The sequence below is a fragment of the Cricetulus griseus genome, chromosome 7 (genome assembly GCF_003668045.3).
Source record: "Cricetulus griseus strain 17A/GY chromosome 7, alternate assembly CriGri-PICRH-1.0, whole genome shotgun sequence".
NCBI classification, from domain to species: Eukaryota; Metazoa; Chordata; class Mammalia; order Rodentia; family Cricetidae; genus Cricetulus; species Cricetulus griseus.
Genome location: NC_048600.1, coordinates 96,655,676 through 96,678,956, shown reverse-complemented (window position 1 = coordinate 96,678,956; position 23,281 = coordinate 96,655,676). Strand labels below are relative to the sequence as shown.

The 23,281-nt window shown below is 50.6% G+C and overlaps 2 protein-coding genes across 2 annotated transcripts; one reads left to right on the top strand and one right to left on the bottom strand.

The window, feature by feature from the left end:
* Positions 1-3,989: 3,989 nt before the first annotated feature.
* Gas2l2 (growth arrest specific 2 like 2) lies at positions 3,990-11,425 on the top strand. Its single transcript, XM_027426458.2, has 6 exons — positions 3,990-4,374; positions 5,904-6,145; positions 6,955-7,062; positions 8,324-8,420; positions 8,989-9,241; positions 9,940-11,425. The coding sequence occupies exons 1-6, from the start codon at positions 3,990-3,992 to the stop codon at positions 11,423-11,425; spliced, it is 2,571 nt and encodes an 856-aa protein (XP_027282259.1).
* Positions 11,313-21,338, bottom strand: Rasl10b (RAS like family 10 member B). Its single transcript, XM_035448027.1, has 3 exons — positions 20,791-21,338; positions 15,242-15,366; positions 11,313-14,722 (listed from the first exon to the last, which is right to left on the bottom strand). Exons 1-3 carry the CDS (start codon positions 21,004-21,006, stop codon positions 14,452-14,454), a joined length of 612 nt encoding a protein of 203 aa, XP_035303918.1. The 5' UTR covers positions 21,007-21,338; the 3' UTR covers positions 11,313-14,451.
* Positions 21,339-23,281: the final 1,943 nt, after the last annotated feature.

Genomic DNA, 23,281 nt, shown 5'->3' with positions numbered 1-23,281 from the left:
CAAGTGCCTAAACCTTGGCCTAAATCGCATGAGAAAAAGAAAAGTTACATGTTTAACTTACACTTCACATCCTTAGAAAGGAAGCTGTCAGAGCTCACATCATCTCTGCATCTTCTTCCTACAAATTTGGAGAAGACAAAGTACTGGGAAGCCAGGATTGATTCTGTAAGTGTTGACAATAGCTGAAAGGAGCCACAAGCTAGAAAGATCTTTGGACAATGTCATGGACAGAGCCATTCATCTACCTAGAACCATTTGCCAAGCTCTGGGGAGGGTGTCTTTCCTACTGTATGAGCCACTTCTTTAGGTGGTCTTTTTGTTTTCTGTCTGGCCTGCTGACTGACAGGCAGATAGGCTGACTGATAGGTAGACAAGTGGTTGGCCATTGGATAACAAAAACAAGAACTCCAGTACCCTAAGGTCTTCTGTCCCTCTGTCCCTCTGTGTTTGTGTGCCAGATTCCTTCCCCCTATTGCAAAAGGGATCTCTTTTGGCTTCACATCTGCATCCCTAAAACCCTAACATCCACTTGGGAAAAGAACTTGTCCTTGTAGTTCCAATTCAGAAACCACAGAGAAAGGGGACAGGGAGATGTCTCAGCAGTTAAGAACATTAGATACTTTTCTAGGGGACTTGAGTTCAATTTCTAACACTCATATGGTGACCCACACCCTCTGTAACTACAGCCCAAGGGGATTTGATACCCTCTTCAGCCTAAAGGGCACCAGGTATGCACATATGTGCACCAGGTATGCACATATATACATGTAGGCAAAACACACATTAAACAGATAAAAATAAATTTTAAAAGTTTATTTTTAGGGGCTGGAGAGATGGCTCAGAGGTTAAGAGCACTGGCTGCTCTTCTAGAGGTCCTGAGTTCAATTCCCAGCAACCACATGGTGGCTCATAACCATCCGTTATGAGATCTGGTGCCCTCTTCTTGTGTGCAGATATACATGGAAGCAGAATGTTGTATACATAATAAATAAATGAAAATCTTTTTACAAGATTTATTTTTAATCACAGATAGGGCTCTGTGTGGATAATTCACATGCTTACCTAGAGCAGAAGCTCCCAAGGAGAAGGGGCAAGATTTTTGCCATTCAGAAGTCATGTGGCAACAGCTGGAGATGTCCTTAGATGTTGTAATAGGCTGGGATATATACTATGGGCATTTGGTGGTTAGAGGCCAGGCATTATGACAAATGTCCTGCAGTGCTCAGGACAGCCCTCTATGACAAAGAACTAGCTAACAGAGTCTCAGAGTGCCAAGGTTGAACACTTGTTTTAGACCAATCCTATGAACTCTCCAGGAGCTACATGGAATGTGGCTACTTGTCATCTTCTGGTCTAAGCTACCACTGTTCCTCCTTGGGTGCAGCCAGGACTTCAAATACTGTCCAGTTACACATGTGTGTCTGGGAGTTTCTCCACACAGCTGCCCAAATTAGGGCATGTTCATCTTTTGCTGGGAACTTTAGTGCATTTGCCATTTCACTCAGGAAAAAAAATCGTCCTGGCACTCATCTGCCAGGTCCTGTCTGACTCGGGGCCTCATTTCTTCTCAACTACATGTCCATCCTCTTTTTTAGTATTCTTTCCAAAATTTTTATTTTACTTGTTCATTTGTTTTACGTACCTGCATGTATGCCTATATACCACGTGGATTCCTGGCCTGGTGTCCACGAAGGTCAGAAGAGGAGGATATCAGATCACCTGTAGCTGGAGCTACAGACAGTTCTGAGCTGCCACGTGGGAATCAAACCCAGATCCTCTGGAAGAGCAGCCAGTGCTCTTAATCTCTGAGCCATCTCTCCAGTCCTTTTTTTTTTTTAAAGAAGATTTATTTATTTTTATTTTTATGTGTATGAGTGTTTGCCTACATATGTGTACATACCATGTGCATGCTGGTGCCAGCAGAGGCCAGAAGAGGGTGTCTGACCCCCTGGAACTGGAATTACCAGTAGCCATCAGCTGTTGCATGGGTGCTGGGAACCAAACTCAAGTCCTCTGCAGGAGCAGCCAGTGCTCTTAACTGCTGAGCTGTCTCTCGAGCCTGCTTCACTTTCTTCACACAGTTTTTTAAACTTATGCATATTTGTGTCTGTATGCCATGTGTGTGCAGAGATCCATGGAAGCCAGAAGAAGGCATCAGATCCCCAAGAGCAGGAGTTACAGATGGTTGTTATGTGGCTGCTGGGGACCAAACCCAGGTCCTCTGGTAGAGCTGCTGAACCATCTCTCCAGCCCCTTCTTTTTGCTATTCTTTCTTTTTTAGTATTGCTATTCTCAGAACATACCAAGCATGCTCCTGCCTCCAAGCTCTGGCTGCTCTTATTCCTCATGTGGGCTCATGTGGGCCCTCATTTCTCTCAGGTCTCTGCCCAGATGATACCTTGGCATCAAGGCCCTGCCTTTATGGAAGATATCCCCTCCTATAAAGTCACCCACTCTCTCCTGTATTATTCCCCCCAATATTTATCACTACCTGACTGACTATGCATTTGTTTTGCTGTCATTAGTTTCGTCTTTTGATTTTTGAGACAGGGTCTTATCATGTATTCCGATCTGGACCTGAGTTTGCTATGTAGGCTGGCCTTGAACTCTCAACCCTCCTGCTTCAGCTTCCCAGCTGCTGAAATTACAGTGTGTGCCAGCACCCCTAACCAGACTTATTTGCTCATCTACCACCCATCACCCAGTAACGTATAAATAGCTTCTAGAGTTCAGGCAGTGATGTTTCCGTTTATTGCTATATTCTCAGTCCCATGATAGTGCCTGGTACATATCTTTAGATATGTTTTAGAGGCTTTAGAATCCTTTGTTGAGCCAGGCAGTGGTGGTTTATACCTTTAATCCCCGAATTCGGCATACAGAAACAGACGGATCTCTGTGAGTTCGAGGTCAGCCTGGTCTACAGAGTGAGTTCCAGGACAGCCAAATCTATACAAAGAAATCTTGTCTTGAAAAATGAAACAATAGAAACAACAACAACAAAAGAAATCTTTGTTGAATGAATATACTGCTGTGACTAGGAGATGAGACTGTTCTAGAAGAATCACATGACTGGAGCAGGGCTCCAGCAGATTCCTCAGTGTGTAGACAGGGCTGCTGGGTGAGAGCTGGGGCTCACCCAGGCTGTGCCTGTGTGTTCTGAGGGTCTCGTGTTTTCACTCATATTACTCTTTGTTCCCCACAACACCCCAGAAGGGTAGATAATTGTCTTTCTCATTTGACAGTTGAGAAACTAAGGTACAGGGAGAATGGAGAGTGTGTGCCACCCCGGAAAGGATTTAGGGCAAAACTCCTATCTTCTGTCTTGATTGCGGTGTCTCTCGTGCTCATTTATTTTCCGGTGCTCATGGATCTCAAAGCTCTTACCTCCTCACTTCTCCCTCACCTCCCTCAACCCCCATCCCGCCCCCCCCCAAAGGAATCAGTGGGTGAAAGAACCCTGTTCCACCCTTTCTGCCCTGCTCCCTCTGCTCAGACATCAGGGCAGGACAAAGGCCCTTGGCTGCTGGAAGGAAGAGTTAACAAGGAGTGTTTGTAGCAGCTGCTGTCTCCAAGGAGAGGAAGCAGAGCTGAGAGGCCACAGCCTCAGATGCTTTTCCGGGCTCTCTGGCCGGTGACAATGGCAGGCAGGGTGGGAGGCATCAGATGACCCTGGGGAGAGAGGAGTGCTCTCACTTCCACCAGTGTGGGGTGGGGGGGGGGCGTGCTGAACTGAGTGGACCCTGCGTGCTGAGAGTGAGGTCGCTTGCAGGGCCAAACAGAAAGCTCAGGCAGGGACTGAGGAATGTGGGCAGTGGGGGCTGGGCCTGACATCCTGCAGAGCCAGAAGCCCTGGGCTCTCACAGGATAGAAGGGGACCCATTGAGCCAAGGAGAAGTGGGCCAGGACCTTGACTTATCAGGCAACAGGAGTAGAGAGACAGCAGTAGAGGACAGGAGGCTCTCACTTCCTCCTGTACTTCAGTTCCAGCCATGTCTCAGCACAGGGGACACAGAAGGAGGCCCAGGACCCCAGGGCCTCCTGTGCGCAGCATTCGGTCCTTCAAGTCCAGTGAGCAGTACCTGGAGGCGGTGAAGGAAGACCTGGCTGAGTGGCTTCGGGATCTGTACGGGCTGGATATTGATGCAGCCAACTTCCTGCAGGTGCTGGAGACTGGTCTGGTGCTGTGCCGGCATGCCAACACTGTCACAGAGGCTGCTCTGGCCTTCCTGGCTGAGGCACCTGACCGAGCTCAAAAGATTCACATGCCCCAGGCTGGGGTTTTCTGCAATGGGACTGCTCAGCCAGGCACCTTCCAGGCCAGGGACAACATCTCCAACTTCATCCAGTGGTGTCGCAAGGAGATGGGCATCCAAGGTAACACACCTATCTCACACCCTTGTCTTGTAGTGGCATGCATCACTTGGGGGCTCAAGCTAAGCTAGATCTGGGGGTCAGGAGTTGAGGTTTTCTTCTAGATTTTCCACGAGGTAGCTCCAATTCTGGTGCATTGGTCTCCTCACCTCAGAGCAAAGCCTCTTTATAAACACACACTGATGATCAATAAATACCTATTAATGATTCAATCCATGAAGACAGATGAATCACCTTTTCTGTTTCCAGTGCATGCTGGGTACCAGGGGCCGAGACAAATAGGGTCCAATGCCCAGGAATGCATGGCCTAGGAAGGCAGACCGATGGATACATTCAGGGCATGTGTGCTTCAAAGTCAAGAGTATCACATAGGATCCGGAATGGGAACCAGTGCTTGATGATAGAGTAGTGGGCACCAGTAAGGGCATCAAGAGGGAGGAGATTTGGGCTAAGGAAAGAAGTTTGGGGAAGGGAATCAACCAGGCAGTGGGGAGCAGTGGCAAAGCACAAGACAGACAGATAACTGGGAGAAGCTGGCCAGTGAGCACAACGGACTAAAGCAGCGGTTCTCAACCTTCCTCATGCTGTGACTCTTTAATACAGTTCCTCATGTTGTGGTGACCCCCAACCATAAAATTATTTTGTGGCTACTTCATGACTGTAATTTTGTTACAGTTATGAATAGTAACATAAATATCTGATGTGCAATTCCAGTGGGGCTGTGACCCACAGGCTGAGAACCGCTGGACTAAAGGCTAGGAAGAGAGTTAGGGGTGGGGGAATAACTCTATAGGGAGGAACACAGTCCTGCAGGGATTTGTAGGGCTCAGGGAGTGACGGTTGTTTGTCTTGAACCCAGGAATGGGATTAGGCATGATTGCACAATCCTCCAGACCAAAGGTAATTGGGATAGGACAGGGAAAAGGTCAGGTTTGGACTCCTGGCTGGTGGCGAGGAGGCGAGGGGACGGGTCAGAGGTTATTCAAGCTAATGATCTGGCTGGAGATGTAGCCTAGCCTATGTACCATTTCCAGCACCAAAACCCCCAAACAACTGCTGCTTCCAGTTGAGATAGGCTTCACCCCAATTTTCAGAAGATAAAACCTGGGACAATGGAGCTAGCTGAAGGTCACATAGCCACTGGGAGATTCTGGGACTGAGCCTTCTAGGGTGAGGTACCCAGAGCCGATAGACAAGTCGGCCTGGTTCTCTAGAGCTGAGGATGGGTAGGAAGAGGAAGAAACTGCTTCCTGCTCCTGGGATCTTCTTGGTAGTTTAGTGGATCGGAGGAGAGATGGTAGAGGAAGTCCTCTTCCCCACCCTAGCATCAGCCAGGCTCCAAATACTTTTGCTCACTCACCAGCTTTTGCGGTTAGCCTGGCTGCCTTGTGTGGACCCCTTAACCAAGCGCCTCCTCAATCCGAGATGCTGAAACCCGAGCCACCCTCCTGTGTCTATCTTGGGATAGTCTCTAGCAGGGAGAGGGGTACTTAAGCCACCGAAGTCCCCTTCTCTCCTTTGTCTCACACCAGAGGTGCTGATGTTCGAGACAGAGGACCTTGTGCTGCGCAAGAACGTAAAGAGCGTGCTGTTGTGTCTGCTGGAGCTGGGTCGCCGCGCCTGGCGCTTCGGTGTGGCGGCGCCGGCTCTGGTACATCTGGAAGAGGAGATTGATGAGGAGCTGCGGTGTGAGCTGGCTCTGCCCTCGCCGGATCCGCCACCACCCGCACCCCCTGTTCGCAGGCCTTGCCACTTCCACAACCTGGACCAGATGGTGAGGCACCCAGTCATGCCCTCGGGCCCAGCCTGTGTCCTGCCCTCTTCTTCCCCAGTCCTCAATGCCCTGCTCCACTCCAGACCCCTACCCTTACCACATGTGACAGTGGCTATTGCCACTTGTGCCCCTTTGCACAAGCCCTTCACTGGACACCCCTCATTTAGCCCTGTAGGCTAGGTGCTAAGGGCATGGCATCCTAGTTACCAGCTGACACCCGCTGTGTGACTTTGGGCAAATCATTTAACCTTTCTGGTCTTCCATTCATGGCTTGGAGTGTACTGAGGCACAGTAGCCATTTTCTGTGACTGCTGTGAGAATTAAGTGAATCAACATGAGAAGCGTGGAGCAGTTTCCAGAGCAAAGTCCCATCTTAGGAGAAGGCACTTCCCTGAGGCTAGCCCCATCCCTGTTTCTCTCCTCCCCTTAGCCTCGTCTCCCATTCTGTTTTGCTCTTTTCTTTTCCTTCTCTTGGTCTCAAACTCATGAGCCCAACCAGTCCTTTGGGAAGGTTTCTTAGCCTTCCCACAGGACTCTGCCCCATGCTGGTCAAACAGCATAGTCCGCTGTATCCCACCTTCAGAAGAAGAAAAGGACCCAAGGGGGTTGCTCCAGGCGTTGTTCTTATGGGTTCTTTAACTCTCCTCTTCCTACTTGCCTCTCAGCCCCCAGCCCTGACTTCAGCACCAGCCTCCAGGAAGGGGGCTGGTCTAGAGGCAGAAAGGCACCCGGTTTAGAATGATCCAGGATGTGAGCGGACTTGGGTACTCAGGTAGAGAAGAGGGCTAAGTCTCTGCCATTGCCCACAGGTGCAGAACCTTGTGAGTCATTGCACGTGCCCAGTGCAATTCTCCATGGTCAAGATATCTGAGGGGAAGTACCGAGTAGGGGACTCCAACACTCTCATCTTCATCAGGGTAAGTCAGACCTAAGGTGGAAGGACATCCGGTGTCAGTGAAATAGGGTTTCCTTCAATAGAACCTTGACTAAGTCCCAGGGCAAGGACAGGAAGCCAGTTACCATGCATCCCAAGTCACCAGACCTTGGGGGCTCTCCCTTACCGTGGAATTTTCCAGGAGATTCCAGACAAAGTTGACAAGCTTATCCCATCCTCCCATCAATGTACCTGGAACCACCACTCTCCAACACCTCCATCAGAGCTGAGTCTACAGGATGTCCCCAGGCAGAAGTAGGGTGTATAAAAAAAAAGGTGCCCTAACTTTCCCATTCCACAGGATAGGACAGAGTGAGGGACCTAAAAACCTGGGTTTGCGTTCAGTGTGTGGCCCCAGCCATGTGGATCCCAAAGCACAAAACTCAGACCCTGGACCTGTCCATTCCGTAGAGTAAGCAGTACAGGGCTGAGACGGGCTTCCCACTAACTCTTTCCCCACGCTTGGCTTCACCTCCCCAGAGATGATCTGTGCTCAGGGATGTGGTCAGCAGTTGGGCATGACCAAGGCCTTTCCTTGGGCATAGAGCATACCTGGGAGCAGAGCTAGCAACCTGAGCCACCCCCCCCCCAGATCCTGAGACAATAGTCTTGTGATGTGGGTATGGGCCAGAGATTTGTGTTCCCGCTTTTGAACTGTAGAAATTAAAGTCTGGAAAGACTATGGGACCTGTTTCATTGCAGAGTTGGGCAGAACTCCCACCATCTCTATCACACACCACAGAGGCAAGAGGGTCCCATATCAATTGCAAGCAGAGACAAGTGCAAATCCTTGTATAGCAAAGAGAGTGTCCCCACACAACTTCTTGTTTGCCAGTTTGGCTCCCACCCTTGACAAGTGTTGTTGGATGCAGTCATGGGTAAGATTAAACAGAAAAATATACTGTCTCCCAATCACAAACGTGTTTAAAGGAGTATACAGGAATAGGGGATGCCCTCCACTCAGCTCTCTCTCTCTCTCTCTCTCTCTCTCTCTCTCTCTCTCTCTCTCTCTCTCTCTCTCTCTCTCAGAAATTTTTTTTTAAGATTGATTTATTTATTGTGTATACAGTATTCTACCTGCATGCCAGAAGAGGGAATCAGATCTCATTGTAGATGGTTGTGAGCCACCATGTGGTTGCTGGAACTTCAACTCAGGACCTCTGGAAGAACAGCCAGTGCTCTTAACCTCTGAGCCATCTCTCCAGCCCTCCACTCAGCTCTTACTCTCACCTTTGCCCTCTCAGATCCTCCGGAGTCACGTGATGGTGCGTGTTGGGGGCGGCTGGGACACGCTGGGCCATTATCTGGACAAACATGACCCCTGCCGGTGTACGTCCCTCTGTGAGTTCCCCAAGGGTTTTTACCTGTGGGGCTGGTTAGAGAGAGATAGCCCCTGGTTGGGAGGCCATATGTGAGAGGGCGAATAGGCCTGATCGCCAGAGGCTCCAGCTGTGCGGAAACTGCGGGTAAAGACAGCGAGGAGGACGTGGCGCAATAGTACAAATAACCACAAGGTGGCACGCAAGGCACGCAGAGACAGCGGAGGCCAAGTTCAGTAGAGCTCAGGTCTGGCCTGGAATCTACCCTGGAGGCCTGAAATCTGACTTGGAAGGTTTTCAGTCCTTCCCCCATCCTCTTCAGTACGTCAAGTAACCCCGAATAAGTATACAATTTGAATAAAAGTTTGAGATCCGCAATACAACATAGCTTTCAGCAAATCCCGATATTGGGCTTTCTGACCAGATTGTGTCCCCCGAGCTCCTTTGTAGACACTGGGACTGCCACTATAGGTTCTGGGGCCTATAAGGAGGAATAAGAAGAACTGGACAGCATGGGGAGGAAGGACAATGAGTTTCATAAACAGGAATTGAACCTTTCTTCTGCTTTCTCTGGGGGCCTTTGTTGGTAGCCCACAAACCAGGCAGCTTCCTGAAGCCCCCAGGGCCACCGGTGCAGCATGAAGTGAAGGTGCAGGATGGGCCCTCACAGCCCCAGCCTACAATGACCATCAGCCGCTCCCAGAGCCCACTGCCTCCAGTGGACTGGAAGACATACACCTCTTCTAGCCGAAAGCTGAGGCCTCTCACTCCCTCTTCTCCCCTACCCCATGGTGAACGGGGAGGAGGGAGCAGGACCCTCAGAGAAATGGCCCCATTACTAAGGTACAAGACAGGGACATGTAATGTCTCCTCCATAGTCTCAGTGGCTCATTCACCAATATAAAGGGAACAATGTCCTACCCCAACAAATCCTCACATATGCCAGGTGTGGTGGCATTTGCCTATAGTTCTAGCATTCATGCAGCCAAGACAGGAGGACTGTGAATTTAGGTCTTTCCTGGGCTACTTTGGGAGGCCACATCACAAACCAAATTTAAAAGACAAGGGTTATATAGCTCAATGGGACAATGCTCCCCTAGTATGCACAAGGCCCTGAACTCCACAGCCCAGGGCCACAGAACACAACAAAGCTTCAGGTGTTTACGATCAAAACAGTACCCAGGGCTTAAGGATCATCTAGTTGCTCCAAATAGCTATCCATTTTGTAGCCAAGGAAACTGAGGCCCAGAAAAGGAATGTCCATATTCACTGTCCTTCCATTTCATGAGTAAGACTGAGACCAGTCCCAAATATGGATAGCCTCTGATCATCAGTCTTAAGGGCTGGAATCTTCCTCTGAAATCACCTTCTATCTGCTACACGGGGAACAAGGGAGAACAGGCAGGAAGAAAGGCTGCATAGGAACTTCTTGGTCTGTCCTACGGAAGAACACTGGTTCTCTAGTACCCCGTGGTATTCCCACGGGAAATGCCTCTGATGGTCCGGAGTCTCTCTTTCTAGACTGTTTTTCTCCTTTGCAGGTCCCAAGAGAGGCCAATGACCCCATCTCAGAGGACGTTGTCACCCAGTCCCCAATTCTCATCTACCTGTAGGAGCCCAGTCCTACGAAGTACCCTGTCAGGAAAGAGAGAGAATAGATGCCCAGGTGAACTGCCCAGAGGAAGGACTCCCACATCTTGGGTTCACAAGGAAACAGACAGCCGAGGAACACATACCATGGCTCTCACCCCTCAGAGGCTCCAAATCCCTGAGGCCACCAGTAAAGGGGCATCAGCAAGAGGACCATCTCCCCCACTTCGTTCCTCCAGCCTAGCCAATCCTCACAGATTCTGGATCCTGCATCATCGGGGAGCTTCTCCACAGCTCAGTGAACCCGTGTCTATTCAGTCCCCACCCCCCAGCAAAGGGTTTACCAAGATCCCCATCCGGCTGTCCCCTGCCCAACCCCCAACTCCAGGAAGAAGTGTTTTGGGTGCTGAAAGTGGAGGTTCCATAGAGAGAGGACCCATCCCATCAAGGGTAATCACAGGGAACTTGGATAGATCCAAACATGGGCATCACTCTATGGAAGAAAGCCATGAGGACCACCAGGTGGACATCCAGATCACTTCAGAGACTGAGGATCCCGGGAGCCTGGACACACAAAAGTGGAAGGGGAGGCAAACCCCTCTGCCCCTGGACAGGACTAGAGAGGAAGCCCTCTACCATAGCCTTGAAGAGGAGATTGTGGCCAACATGAAACTGCTGGAGGTGGGGGCTGCCTGTAATCAGGGTACAAGGTCTCAAGTTATCCCTCGAAGTGGAGTCTATGTTCCCAGCCTAGGTGGGAGGTGGCCAGAGTCTGGGGGTCCTTATGATAAAGTCATCCAAGAACTGGTTCAGGGGCCCCCACCTCTCCTTAAAGTGGATCTGAAAGCCTGGAATGTAGGCTCTGAAGCTCCCCCTAAGCCAGCTGTGAACCCAAAAAGCCCTAAAGAGAAGCTAGGATCCAGAGAGAGTGGGCCAAGGACAAAGGCAAGCCTGATTGCCAAGGGAACTCCAGTAAGAACTGTGTCATCTACCCTAACTGTGCCTGCCACCGTGGAGGCTCCCACAAGTTCATGCTTAGAACCCAGTTCTGACAAAGCCAGGGTATGTCTGGGCAAAGGCAAGAGAACTCTCCGGAAGCCCCAGAAGATCCCATCCATTTACAAGCTGAAGCTAAGACCCAGGATCCGGCCCCGCAGAGACCACAGGCCTGAGAAAAGACCTTCCAGAATTCCCAAGCCATTGACCTACCTCTGCCTACGTCCAGCCAGGACAACTCCTGGAAGCAGGCTATTGAAAGCTACATTGGGTGGCAAGGAAGGGCACACCTGCCAGGTGGATCAAGCAGGTGAAAAGGAGGAAGAGAAAAAGAAAGACGTCAGAATCTCATTGAAGAACAGCTCCCAAGCTTCAGAGAGCCAGGAGACTCAGCAGCCTGATGGAACCCCACTTCCACCTGAGGAGGAGTCTTGGGTCTAAAGAGTCTGAAGATGGGAAGAACCACTGCAAAACGTATGAGGTGAGGAAGGATGGCCCCTCACTCAGCACAGGGCCTTGGCCAGGAGTGGGTCTGAAAATCCCATCTTTTCAGCTGAGCAAAAGGGTAGCTCACACTGTCCACTGCAAGCCAGCGGCGGTGGGGAGAGACCATATCTTATTGTTGCCCCCATGAGTAGCTCCTCAGCCTCTGGACATTTCCACAGCTGTAAGTTATTAAACAAACATGGGTCTGTCCTGGAGCCTCAGCTTTTTTGGGGTCCTTTCCCTACGGCTGTAGGTAGAAGTGTAGAGAGGTGCACCTTCAAACATTGTCCCTGCTGGAGGTCATGGGGACCAGGTGGAGGGAGCTGTCAGCAAGGGAGGCTTCCTACCAGGTCCTGGTGGTCAGGACCATGGACAGCGACAACGACGGTGGCTCCAAGCAGGCTTCTGAAGGCCACCCTTGATGTGGATTTGCATCTGGTCCTGAGAACAGGGATAACTCTGGGTGAAGAGAGTAGGTTGACTTCATCCATCATATTTCTGTGTTTAAGAAGCTATGTTTGAAAGCCCTGAATTTAACCCCTGCCTGGGAGGAAGAGGGCAGAAGCAGTTAGGAACAAGACATCCAGGCAGCTGTGAAGGCAGGTGATGGTGCCTTCTGTGTGTTGGTGATTAGCTAGAGGGAAAACAGTTATGTCCAGTACCATTTCCCTTTGATCCCTGGGTTGGCCTGGACTTTGGGGTGGGGAGCCCCACTCTTTCCACACAGCACATGTGCATTGCAGGGACCCAATCCTCCCTCCATGAGCAACAGAGCTGACACTGAGGTAGAGAAACAAGGGAAAACATTCCCTGATTTTTAATCTGACTTCCAATAACAGCTCAATGGGTGTCACACACACTTCCAGACCCTGTGTGGGAAACCCTGGTTGGGGAGGGGGAGGACAGAGACTCAGAATGGGGGTGGAGGGACCTGAAATCCAAGACCTGGGATGAAGAGGAAAGGGTGAGGGCGGCTACATTCCAATGGCTCCCCCAGTGGGGAGGGCAGCCAGAGGCCTGGATCCCCCACCCTCACCTCAAGTGCCTCAGAGTTGGGGGGTGATCGGGCACATGAGATGCTGCCATCTTTACCCCACGCCCTGCGGAACCAGGGGGTGGAGTTGCAGGAGAGGAAAGTGGGCATCTCTCCTCCTTACCCTCCCAGCCACTCCGAAGTGTGGGGAAGGGGAGCCACCACCTCTGCTTCAGAGGGAGGCTCAGAGAGGGCAAGTCACTAGCCCAAAATTGTGCAGGACAGCAAGGACTAGAACCCAGAACGCTGGGTTGCCCACGTCAGGGCTGCTGCTGTTGTACTGCAGTGCCCGCGCTGGGTGGAGGGAGTGAGATTCAGTAGGGGAAGCATAAGAGAATCATGGATTCCCTCCCACACGGGAACACCATAAATTCCCCACCCCCGCCCCCGCCCCCAGATTCCTCCCCATCACCTCTCTGGGTACCTGATTTCCTGGTCTGTGTACTGCAGCCCTGGAAAATGCTGGGCATCCTATGTACCCCTCTTAACAAAGGGTCCTTATTATCCTCCCAACTGGACCAGGGATGAGGCTGAGGGTTCAGCCTCAAGAACTCTCTTGGGCCAGGGCAGGGGACGTGGCACCACTTCTTCCTTCCTCTCTCCCTCCAAGTCCCCCATGAATCCCTCAGGCCATTCCTAGAATCTCCGTGATTATTATTTCTAAATCGGTACAAAACTGACAGTGATCAGCTCCGGTGACGAGAGGTAGAAACCCGGCCAGGCAGCCGGGGAAAATGGGGTGGGTGAGTTAGGGCATAGGGCCAACCTGGTGTTGGAACAAGGGGTCCAATCCTGAGGGCCTCCACCTAAGGGTGGGGATGCATGCCTAGCTCCCCCAGGCACAAAAAGCTACCTTATTCTTTCTTGGCTCTGCCCCTACACAGACTGATCAAGACAATCTGAGACCTGATGGAGGCAGAGTCTTAGGCAGTTGGACTGAGGCGGGACTGGAACACAGAATTACCACCGGCATAACCCGACCTGGGTACCACCTTGCCCTCCACCACCAGTCCCCCACAACTCAACATCCCACAGCATAGCAGACCATCCCAGTGCAGGAGGTAACAGAGAAATAGGACCTAGCATCACGGAGAGAAAATTATCCTTTGGGAAAATTTCCTCTCCACAGTCAAACACAACAAAAGGAATTTTAGCCCGGGGGGCCATCTGGCTTTGGGGTCAGGAAGGGTGAGGGGCACCCGGCAGGGACCATTGAGTTAAGGCTGGAAGGTAGGTGGTTGCGTCTCTGGGGGCTGCTGGGCAGCGAGGTCTCCCTAGATGAGGGAGAGCTCTGCCTTCTCTCCCTGACGGCTGTGGAACCTCAGCCCTTGGACCCCTTGGCTTCGGTCCTTGGGCCACTTGCATCTCTCTGCCCTGTGCCGGTGGCGCTGCCGGTGAGAAGGCCTGGCATCACAAAGTTGCCAGGACCTGCGACAAGGGGATGAACGAAATGAGAGCCCTGTGAGCGGAGCTGGGTGACAGGGAGGGACACTGGAGGGAAGACAGGAAAAATGAGGATGGACAGACACTTGAGAGGACAGACATTGGAAAAGGGGACACGGGGCAAAGACAGACACACTCTGGGGAAGATGAGCAGGGGCCCGGCCAAGACAGCACCTCCTCACCCCACCCACCATTTCATCCGCTTACCCCTCAGCCCACAGATTGTGGCGCCCCCTGGGGCCGAGCACTACACTACAGCACTGAAGGTAGCTGTCCAGGGAGACCCAGGTGTGGGGGAAGGACTGGGGAGTAGCAGGGAGGCTCCCTCTCGCCCTCTGATTCTCGTGGGGAGGTGTGTGGCTGCCGGAGTGCTTCAGGCCGGGAGCCTAGAGTTCTCCTCGGGGGGGAGGGGATCCCCGCTCTAGCCCAGGTGTCCCCGAGGAAGGCTGGCCCCGCCCTGCCCTCCCCTCCACTGGGACAGTGCTGCAGCTGGGCGCACGCGGCGTCACATGATGGCGCAGCGATTGCGGCGCAGCGCGCCCTGGAAACGCAGGGCGGCGTGCACGTGTTTGCAGCGGGCGCAGCCCACACTCTTGAGCAGCTCGCTGAAGAGCAGCAGGATGTGCCAGTTGTACTTGGCCGAGCACTCCACGTAGCCGCACTTCCAGGTCTTTCGCACCAAGTGCGACACGTTCCAGCGCGGAATCACGCGTCCGCGTTGCAGGTCACGCTTGTTGCCTACGATGATGATGGGCGTCTCCGAGGTGCCGATCACCCTGCGGGTCGAAGCAGAAATCTGAAGATGGTGCCAGTGTCGAAACCACTGGACTCCGCGCTAGCGTGTACTCGGTTCCAAGTGCAGCCCCAGTCCCTTGGGGAAGGTTACATCTCTAAAGAGTACGTCCTTGGATCCAAAAAAGTCTATTTTACAGACAAGGAAACTGAGGCATACATGTCAACTGATTCGAGGCCATGTACCCCCAGCCCCTGCTCTTCATCATTAGTGTAGTCACTTCATTGGTAGAGGTCCCAAAATGAGTAGGGTATGTGACCCACACCTGTAATTACAGCACTAGGAGGCTGGAGGCAGAGGGAATTTGAGTTTAAAACCAGCCTGGCTACATAGTGAAACCCTTTCCAAAAAGAAAAAAAAAAAAAAAAAGGAACCAGAAAACGCATACATTTCACCTGTGACCCAGTCCCCCACCCCCGCCTTGCCTGTGTCCCCCTTTTTTGGAGACAGGCTAGCTTTAGGGCATCTGTCGAGGCAGCAATAGACTGTCACAGCTCCTCACCTTGTCTCCAGGATCTGCTGTCGGATAGTCTTGACGTACTCAAAGCTGTCAAAGCAGCAGATGTCATAGACCAGGATGTAGGCGTGGACGCTCCGGAGTCCCCTGCAGCAGGCATCTGCCCACTCCTGCAACACCCCCGGCCAGTACCACAGTCAGAGCAGCCACCAGGCCTCCCAGCCCCCAGCCACCCTGCCAAACATACAGTGCTCTCACCTACCACCACACCCTCCCCTGTAGAAGGCTAGGATCCCCACGAACACAGGTGCTCAGGGTTGTAACTTGCCCTCCCAGCTAGGAGAGAGCAAGTAAGTCATAGGCTGGCTGACTTCCTGGCCCACCACACTATCTTGTGAGGATCTGGAGATTACGTCCGAGTGATCCATCCATCCAGTCCTTTGTTCAAAGTGCATTTATGAATTCCTCTAAGAGCACAGCCCTGACCTAGTGGTTGTACCGACTGTAATAATATCTTTCTAAGGCTCAGATGGTTTGCCACCCTTCCTGCAAGCGGAGGACTGTGCCCATCATCTCCTGTGCCCGAGATCCTGGATTATACCCTGGTTACAGCTATCCTATTTCTGTTTCTTCACAACTGCAGTGAGCACCCAAGAGGGCCAGGACCCTGGTTTTTTTTTTTGGTTTTCTTTTTACACACTCACTCCTTCTGTCCCTTGTTTAATGGGGTTTTAGCTTCTTAACTGCAGTAATCCTGCTGTTTTAGCTCTCTCCGTGGTGCTGAACCCCACAGCACGCGCAACCAGGAGCAAGGTAAATCCTGTCCCTAATTTAACAGCCCTTGGGTTGCAGCCTGAATGGAAAAGGCAGAGACAGAGACATAACAGAGGCCTAAGGAGTTCCAGGAAGCCGGGATTGCTTTGTTTTGCTATTTTTGTTTTGTTTTAAAGACTAAATCTTCCTATGAAACCCAAACTAACCCTGAACTCTTAATCTTCCCACCTCTGCCTCTCAAATGCTGGGATTACAAGCATGCATCACCATGCCTAGCTTAGCTATCTGAATATCTTTAAAATCATGGAGGGGCTTCAGCTCAAGATGAATAGGCCCTTGGAAAGGCTAAATGTGCTAACGAGAAGGTTCCCTAAGGATTAATTAGACAGTTAATCTGCCAACAGATGTAGTTGCAAAAGGTTGTTCAGGAAGACAGTGTGCAGAAATGAGGTCCCCGAAGCCTCAGGGAGGCCTGTGGGGGCAAAGGAATCCAGGGTCTCTTCTCATGAGGGCCCCCAGAAAAGAAGGGGAGGAAAGGGGCTCAGTGCAGTCGCAAGGTACAGCCTGGCATGTGTGGGGCCCTGAGCTCCATTTCCAGTACACACAAAAAGGAAGGCCAGAAGGATGGGGAGGCATAGCTCCAGGCATAGCTTGCATGTGGTCGAGGTAAAAGTTTCAGCTGAAGTAGAAGGGGGCAGACTTGGGTGTCAGCTGTGGACTGTGAAGTCTGACTTCAGAACAGCACTTCCAGCTCAAAGACTTGGGAGATGCTGCAGTGGGTTTCCCTGGGGAGATGATGTGGCATTTTTGTGCTGAGGTTTTAATTTTTGGTGCAGAGGCAGGATGCAGAGGACAGATCTAAGAATGTAGAAAATCATAAACCTGCTTCCTCCCAGACCAGGGAACACTGGGTTTGGTGGGACACCATTACCTTGGGGGGGGGTCAGGGGTCTGCATGCCTATGCAACTCCTCTTTCATCTCACATGAGGACTGGAGACCCCTAGGAAGAGGGAGGGAGGATAGGTTCCATTCTGTAAGCCTTCTGCTGGGCTGCTGGAGACAGCCTGCCAGACTCTGAGGGTGACAGCCCCACCCCTCCTCCTCCTCAAGGAGACCCCAGGATGCCTCCCACTCACTTCTCTCAGGAGGCTTCTAAAAGGGAACAGCAGAAAGCTCCAGATTGGCTGGGCTGTCCCTCCACTCCTTGACTGAAGGGAGGAATGGAGAAAGCTCAGCTTTCCTGCTAGTGTATTCCTGTAGCGTTCTAATTTATTCCCCCAGAGGCCATCTCTGGGCTGTATGGAGTCAAGGGATGGACTGAACACACAGCCCAGTGGTAAGGAATTGTTTATCACACACAAAGCCCCAGGCCCAGCCCATAGCTGACAAAGACTGAGACAGAGGAAGAGAAATGGCTATTGAATCTAGCTCCAGGGAGATAGCTTGAGGGGCTCAGTCACCTGGTCTTAGCCATGTGTTTTCGGGCATCTCCTTTGGCAGTCTGTACATGCCCTCTAACTTCAGCTTCCTTCTCTGAAGAAGAAGGGACCGTGGAAGGTAACAGGCTCAGACTCAGGGAAGTATTACTTTATTTTATTCCTAGAAAGTGGCCATCAAGATTCTTAAGGTTGATATTTGATCACAGAGCTTTCAAGGTACCTTCTTGGGACTTCTATACTCCAAGCCCCGTAACTGTGCTCCAGGAGTGGAATCTTTGAGATTTTAGCATCTAATACAAGGGTCAATCAAGAAGAAAAGGTCACCAGGTGTGGTGGCGAATGCCTTTAAGCCCAGCACTTGAGAGTTGGAGGCCAGCCTGGTCTATATATTGAGCTCCAGGATATCCAGGGCTATGAATGTAGAGAGAGACCCTGTCTCAAAACCAGGAGGAGGAGGAGGATCACACAAGCATGGTGCTGCATGCCTTTCATCCTAGCCCTTGGGAAGTAGAGGCTGGAGGTTTAGGAGTTCAAGGTCATCCTTGGCTATAGAAAAAGTTCCAGATCAGTTTGAGCTATGCAAGACCCTGTCTCAAAAACAAAAACGAATCCCCAATAATACAAACCCCAAACAGATACATGACATAGTTCTCAGGGAAAAAAAACAAAGCCAGAATCATAAAAGCCTTAATTATATAAAAAAATGCACAACTTCACTCACAATACAGACCACACCAAGAATATCTTCTCTCATCTTCTAGACCAGTGGTTCTCAACTTTCCTAATGCTGTGACCCTCTTAAAACAGTCCTCATGTTGTGGTGACCCCACAACATTATTTTGTTGCTATTTCATAACTATAATTTATCTATGAATCATAATATAAATGTCTGTTATGCAGGATAGCTAATACACTACCATATTCTCAGTGGTTGAGAACCACTGTTCTAGAGTGTCAAAAATCCCAGAATTTCATAGGATACACATACAACTTTCAGAGAAGGGACTTTGGAGACACCTTCCAAATTCCTTATCTATTTATATTTTGAACCGGCAATGCCATTTCCAATAACTGATCCTGCAAATATAGTGACCTTCGTGCAAACTGACTTATACATGAGGCTGTTTATTCATTTTGGCATTGACCCAAATGGTATAAGAGTGAAAACCACCCATTTGTCCAATAAGAGGGGAATTTGTGAAATTTCATAGTGGAGTAGTCATGAGAGAAGAATGAGGATGTCCTTCAGACAGGGACAGGAAACAGTAGCTTCAGCTGTAATATTAAGGTGGTGGCGAACACCTTTAATCCCATGATTGGAAAGCAGAGGCAGATGGATCTCTTTGAGCCTGGTCTATATAATGAGTTCCAGGACTGTCAGGGCTACATAGAAAGACCGTGTCTCAGCTGGGTGTTGGTGGCACACGCCTTTAATCCCAGCACTCGGGAGGCAGAGACAGGTGGATCTCTGTGAGTTCGAGGCCAGCCTGGTCTCCAGAGCGAGTGCCAGGATAGGCTCCAAAGCTACACAGAGAAACCCTGTCTTGAAAAAAAAAAAAGAAAGAAAGAAAGAAAGAAAGAAAGAAAGAAAGAAAGAAAGAAAAGAAAAAAGAAAGACCATGTTTCATAAACAAAACAACAATCCCCCCACAAATACAAAAACAAAACAAACAAAAACCGAAATGGTAAGTTGAAGAAGCACAGGCCCTGCTTGGAGGTGCATGTCGCTAATCCCAGCTACTCAAATTCAAGGCCAGCCTGGACAACATAGTGCCTCTGTCTGTCTCTTAATAAGAACAGAACAAGGTAGAAATCTGGGGGTGTAGCTTGGCAGTTGAGTGCTAACTTGGACTCTGGGTTCTATCCTAAGTATCAAACAACAACCACAACCCCAAACAAGGCACAGGACATGGAGTTTATTTTTATGGAAATGGGGAAACGGAATGGTTTCTTGAGGCTGGAGAGATGGCTCAGCAGTTAAGAGAACAGACTGCTCTTCCAAAGGACCTGGGTTCAATTCCCAGCACCCACATGGCAGCTAACAACTGACTGTAACTCCAAGATCTGACACCCTCACACAGACATACACGCAGACAAAACACCAATGCAAATAAAATTTAAAAGATAAATTGTAAAAAAAAGAAAATATGGTTTCTAACTGGAGTGCCAATGACCCATCAGTGAGATAGGCTAGGGAGAGAAACCATTGGGTGAAGGGACAGAGGCAGGACACAGATTGCTCTAGGCCACAGTTCAGGTATTTAAACTGCATCTGACCCATTCTAAAATTAGTAAAGATGAATATACAGCTGAAAGTGAAAGGAGAAACTTGGGCTTGGAGCCAGATTCCATCAATGTTTCCAAGTGAGAAGCAGAAGATGCTGGCCTGGGACTCACTGCCCTGACCTCTCAGGCATACCTTGGACCACATGCCTTGGTCAGGTTTCTCTCAGGTGCTGAGTCAAAGGTCCGCCTGTTGGGATAGCTGAGACACTGCTGAACTCAATCAGGCCCCCCAGAGATGGCTCGTCCTTGTCTCTATGATGTGCCCATAAGCTTCTCTGGCCAGAGAAATCTACAGTGAGCAAATACATCTGGGAGCTCAGCTTCCCCTGCAGCCAACTTCCTCTCAAGCCAGAGGGGGAGAGAGGTGTAGAGGCCCTTGTTCTAAAAGCTGGGGAAGGTGCCTGAGGAATGCAGGTAATGGAGATAGTGAAATCTAATTCTGCAAGGGGCCCAGAGGTAGTCCTGAGGCTGGGGAATAGGGTACCTGAGAGAAAAGGCCTTGGGCCAAAGATCTGATTGGGGTCTCCAGAGTCACTGAGAACACCCCTTCTCAGGTCTCGGTCTGTCCTGCTGACCCTCTACAGTTGAAAATGATGGTGTAAAGCCATGGCAGGAGAGCTCAGTGTATAAACAGGCTCAATGTATAAACAGTGTTATTTGCTCATCTTCCACTGTCTCTATTTTGTTGCGACATCACCTTCCATGACCCCATACGCCTGAGTATGTGAGACCCTTCCAGCCAGGGCAGCTCCAGCTCTCTCATCTCCTTCAATCACAGTATTCATTACATTGTATAACAACTGTGTGCTAGTCTTTTCTCACCAGACTAGGAGTTCCTTGAAAGCAAATTCCATATCTGATTTTTGCTGACCATTCAGTCCTGGTGCCCAGTGCAAGGCCTGGCACACATTAAACAATCATCAAACATCTTCGAAATTCACTAGCACACAAACGAGCAGCTTCTTGGGATGGTTTTAAGGAGGGAGGCCCAGGGTGTAGTGTAGAGCTCCTGGAAGTGGAGCCACAGCTGGAGAGCTAGAGAGGGTTGGAGCCTCCTCGGTCCTGTTGCCTGACAGCCTACATGGGCAGCTTACCTGCAGTGTGTTGACAGGGAAGGCGCTGATGGGTGGAAAGTCCAGGATCTGGAGGTCGTGCACATGGCCGTTCATGACCACAGCAGGCAGGTAGAGGCGGCGGGCGGTGGTGGGCACACAGACCTCGCTGAACTCGTTGTATAAGAATTGGCGCACTATGGCACTCTTGCCCACACCTCGCGCCCCCAGCACGGCCACCCGGTAGGTGGAGACCATGCCTCCCGCCCCACTCCGCCACCGCGTCCTTGCCTGGGGCTCCTCCGGGCTGCATATTCCAGGGGCTGGGGGCTCAGCCACCGTCAGGACCAACCATTGCTCCCTCTGCTTGCCTCTGGCACTCTTCTGCCACCACCTAGACTGGGGGACAAGAGGTGGACTCAGTGCTCTGGCTCATCCCTAGACCTGTGCTGTTAATTTTCACCTCTGCATCTATGCTGAAGCTGTATTTGCCACTTGGAAAGCCTTCCTTTTCCAGAGCCCCTATCTCAATCTGTCCCCAAGCTGTACACTGTGGCCTGATTCCCCTCAACCAAAGCATACTGCAATGCCCAGTGGAGACAGCACTAGACTTGGATTCAAATTCCAGCCCCAGCCCCAGCCCCAGCCCCAGCCCCAGCCCCAGCCCAGCCCAGCCCCAAGCCTGGGATATATGGCAACTCCTCTTGGTTTCAGTCACATTCTGAAGAACAAGTGCATTTCAGTGCAGGCCCTCTTGGCATCCTCAGGGGAGGTAGCTCTTTTTTTGTGCAGGACTCATATTCCAGACATCTTAATTTTATGGCTCTCAGGAGATAACTGCCCGCAGGAGCCTCCAAGGTTCCACGATGACCCAAAATGCCCCTAGTGTTTCCCAAAGTCCCACTGAACTAGATGATTGCATTGACTCTGGAGAACAACACAGTTGAGCACTGGTTGCTAGCCCGCCCACATGGTTATCCTGGGTCAATACAACACCCCTAAGGGAAAAGTATTCCTATTTGCACTTCTGAGAAGAAGCTCCGTGTGCCCCAAACCACACAGCTACTTTCTACAGGTTGCAGGGCTTATCATGTTTAAGCTTAGTGATTCTAAACAGTGACAGGTTAAAAGCAGGGTTTGAGTCTTTGACATCCCTTGGAGCTCAGAGAGCCTGGCAGCACACAGCTGCTGCCCAGGAAGGGGCTGGACTTTGAGATGAATTCATTAGCTTTCTGCTTGCTCAGTGCCTGTGACTTTTAGAGCTTGGACATAAACCCCAGCTTTGATGATTGTTTTTTAGCTGTAGGTCTGTGGATAAAACACCTTTTGGAGCCATGCTCTACACATAGGTAAAGTGGCACCAACAGCCCCCACTTTCAAGACAAAATAAATAAATCTCTTAACTGGAAGGAGTCAGTCTTCCTACTGGGTTGAATGATAACCACAGTTAGTAAATGGGTGCAGGGAGTTAGGTTGACTAGGTTCTGATAGTGCCATGATTTTCAGCACCCCCCCCGTGTGTGTGTGTGTGTGTGTGTGTGTGTGTGTGTGTGTGTGTGTGTGTGTGTTTCTAGGTGCATGCTCTTTTCATATATGCATGATTCATAGCTGAATGTCCCCTAGGTTGTCCTGGTCCAAAGCATTCAGCCTATAGGTATGTATGTGTGCATGATGGTAAATAAAAGACAGGGCTTGGAGTAAGAACCATTAAGGTTTGATTCCCAGCTCTGCCTTTCACCTAAAGTATGACCTTGTCCAAGAAACTTTGTAGGTATTGTAAGGTTATTTGTGGAAAGCCCAGTGCCTGGCATAGAAAGGAACAGTGGCTACTGGTCATCTAAGGTTTTTGCAGACGCTCATCTGGACCTCCTGGCAATCTTGGAAGGGGTCACTATTTACTGTTGCGTGGACTCACATACTTGTAGTGTATGTGCCTGGGCAACCATGTGCATGCATATGACGCCTTTCATTTTATTAAAGAAATAAACCACCACCACCAAAACAAGACCCCAGAGCCTCAGGGAAGCTAAGTCTAAGACTCTAACCTCCTATGTGCCTCATGCATGTTCCTTCCCCAACAGGTGCTCATCTGCTGAGCTGAGACAGGACCAACCCTCCCACCACATGCATCCCTTCAGGTCCTTAGGCCTCTGGGGCATCCCTGGATGCTGCCAGCTTGGCAAAGAGACTCAGCTGGGTTAATTACATAACAGCACAGGCAGGTGGGGATGGGGGAGTCCTGGGCAATTAAGAGAGGGCAAAGAACAAGGAAGCAGTCAGGAGTCACTCTGGGTGTGGCAGCTTGGAGGTTTCAGGATGTATACTACCTGCAGATTCTCAAGCCCCAAAACCAACTCATTCTTAGTAGTAGCAGAAACAAAAACCAGGCACAGTCTGGAAGCCAAGGAGTAGGTGCAAGAACAGCCCCCTAGGCATGGGCCAGACTCTGGAACTACCAGGCCTAAGTGTGGCCCTGTCCCCAACTCAAAGGGGAAAGATACCCCCTCCTTCTTCCAGGCACAGATTCTGGGTC

What these genes read in the sequence shown, in the direction of transcription:
- Gas2l2 (XM_027426458.2), top strand. Translation starts at nt 3,990, where the DNA reads ATGTCTCAGCACAGGGGACACAGAAGGAGGCCCAGGACCCCAGGGCCT. An exon ending in CAAGGAGATGGGCATCCAAG is followed by an intron (nt 4,375 to 5,903) that starts GTAACACACCTA and finishes GTCTCACACCAG; the next exon opens with AGGTGCTGATGTTCGAGACA. An exon ending in CTGCCGGTGTACGTCCCTCT is followed by an intron (nt 8,421 to 8,988) that starts GTGAGTTCCCCA and finishes CTTTGTTGGTAG; the next exon opens with CCCACAAACCAGGCAGCTTC.
- Rasl10b (XM_035448027.1), bottom strand. Translation starts at nt 21,006, where the DNA reads ATGGTCTCCACCTACCGGGTGGCCGTGCTGGGGGCGCGAGGTGTGGGC. An exon ending in TCCCTGTCAACACACTGCAG is followed by an intron (nt 15,367 to 20,790) that starts GTAAGCTGCCCA and finishes GGGGTGTTGCAG; the next exon opens with GAGTGGGCAGATGCCTGCTG. An exon ending in CAGCAGATCCTGGAGACAAG is followed by an intron (nt 14,723 to 15,241) that starts GTGAGGAGCTGT and finishes TTCGACCCGCAG; the next exon opens with GGTGATCGGCACCTCGGAGA.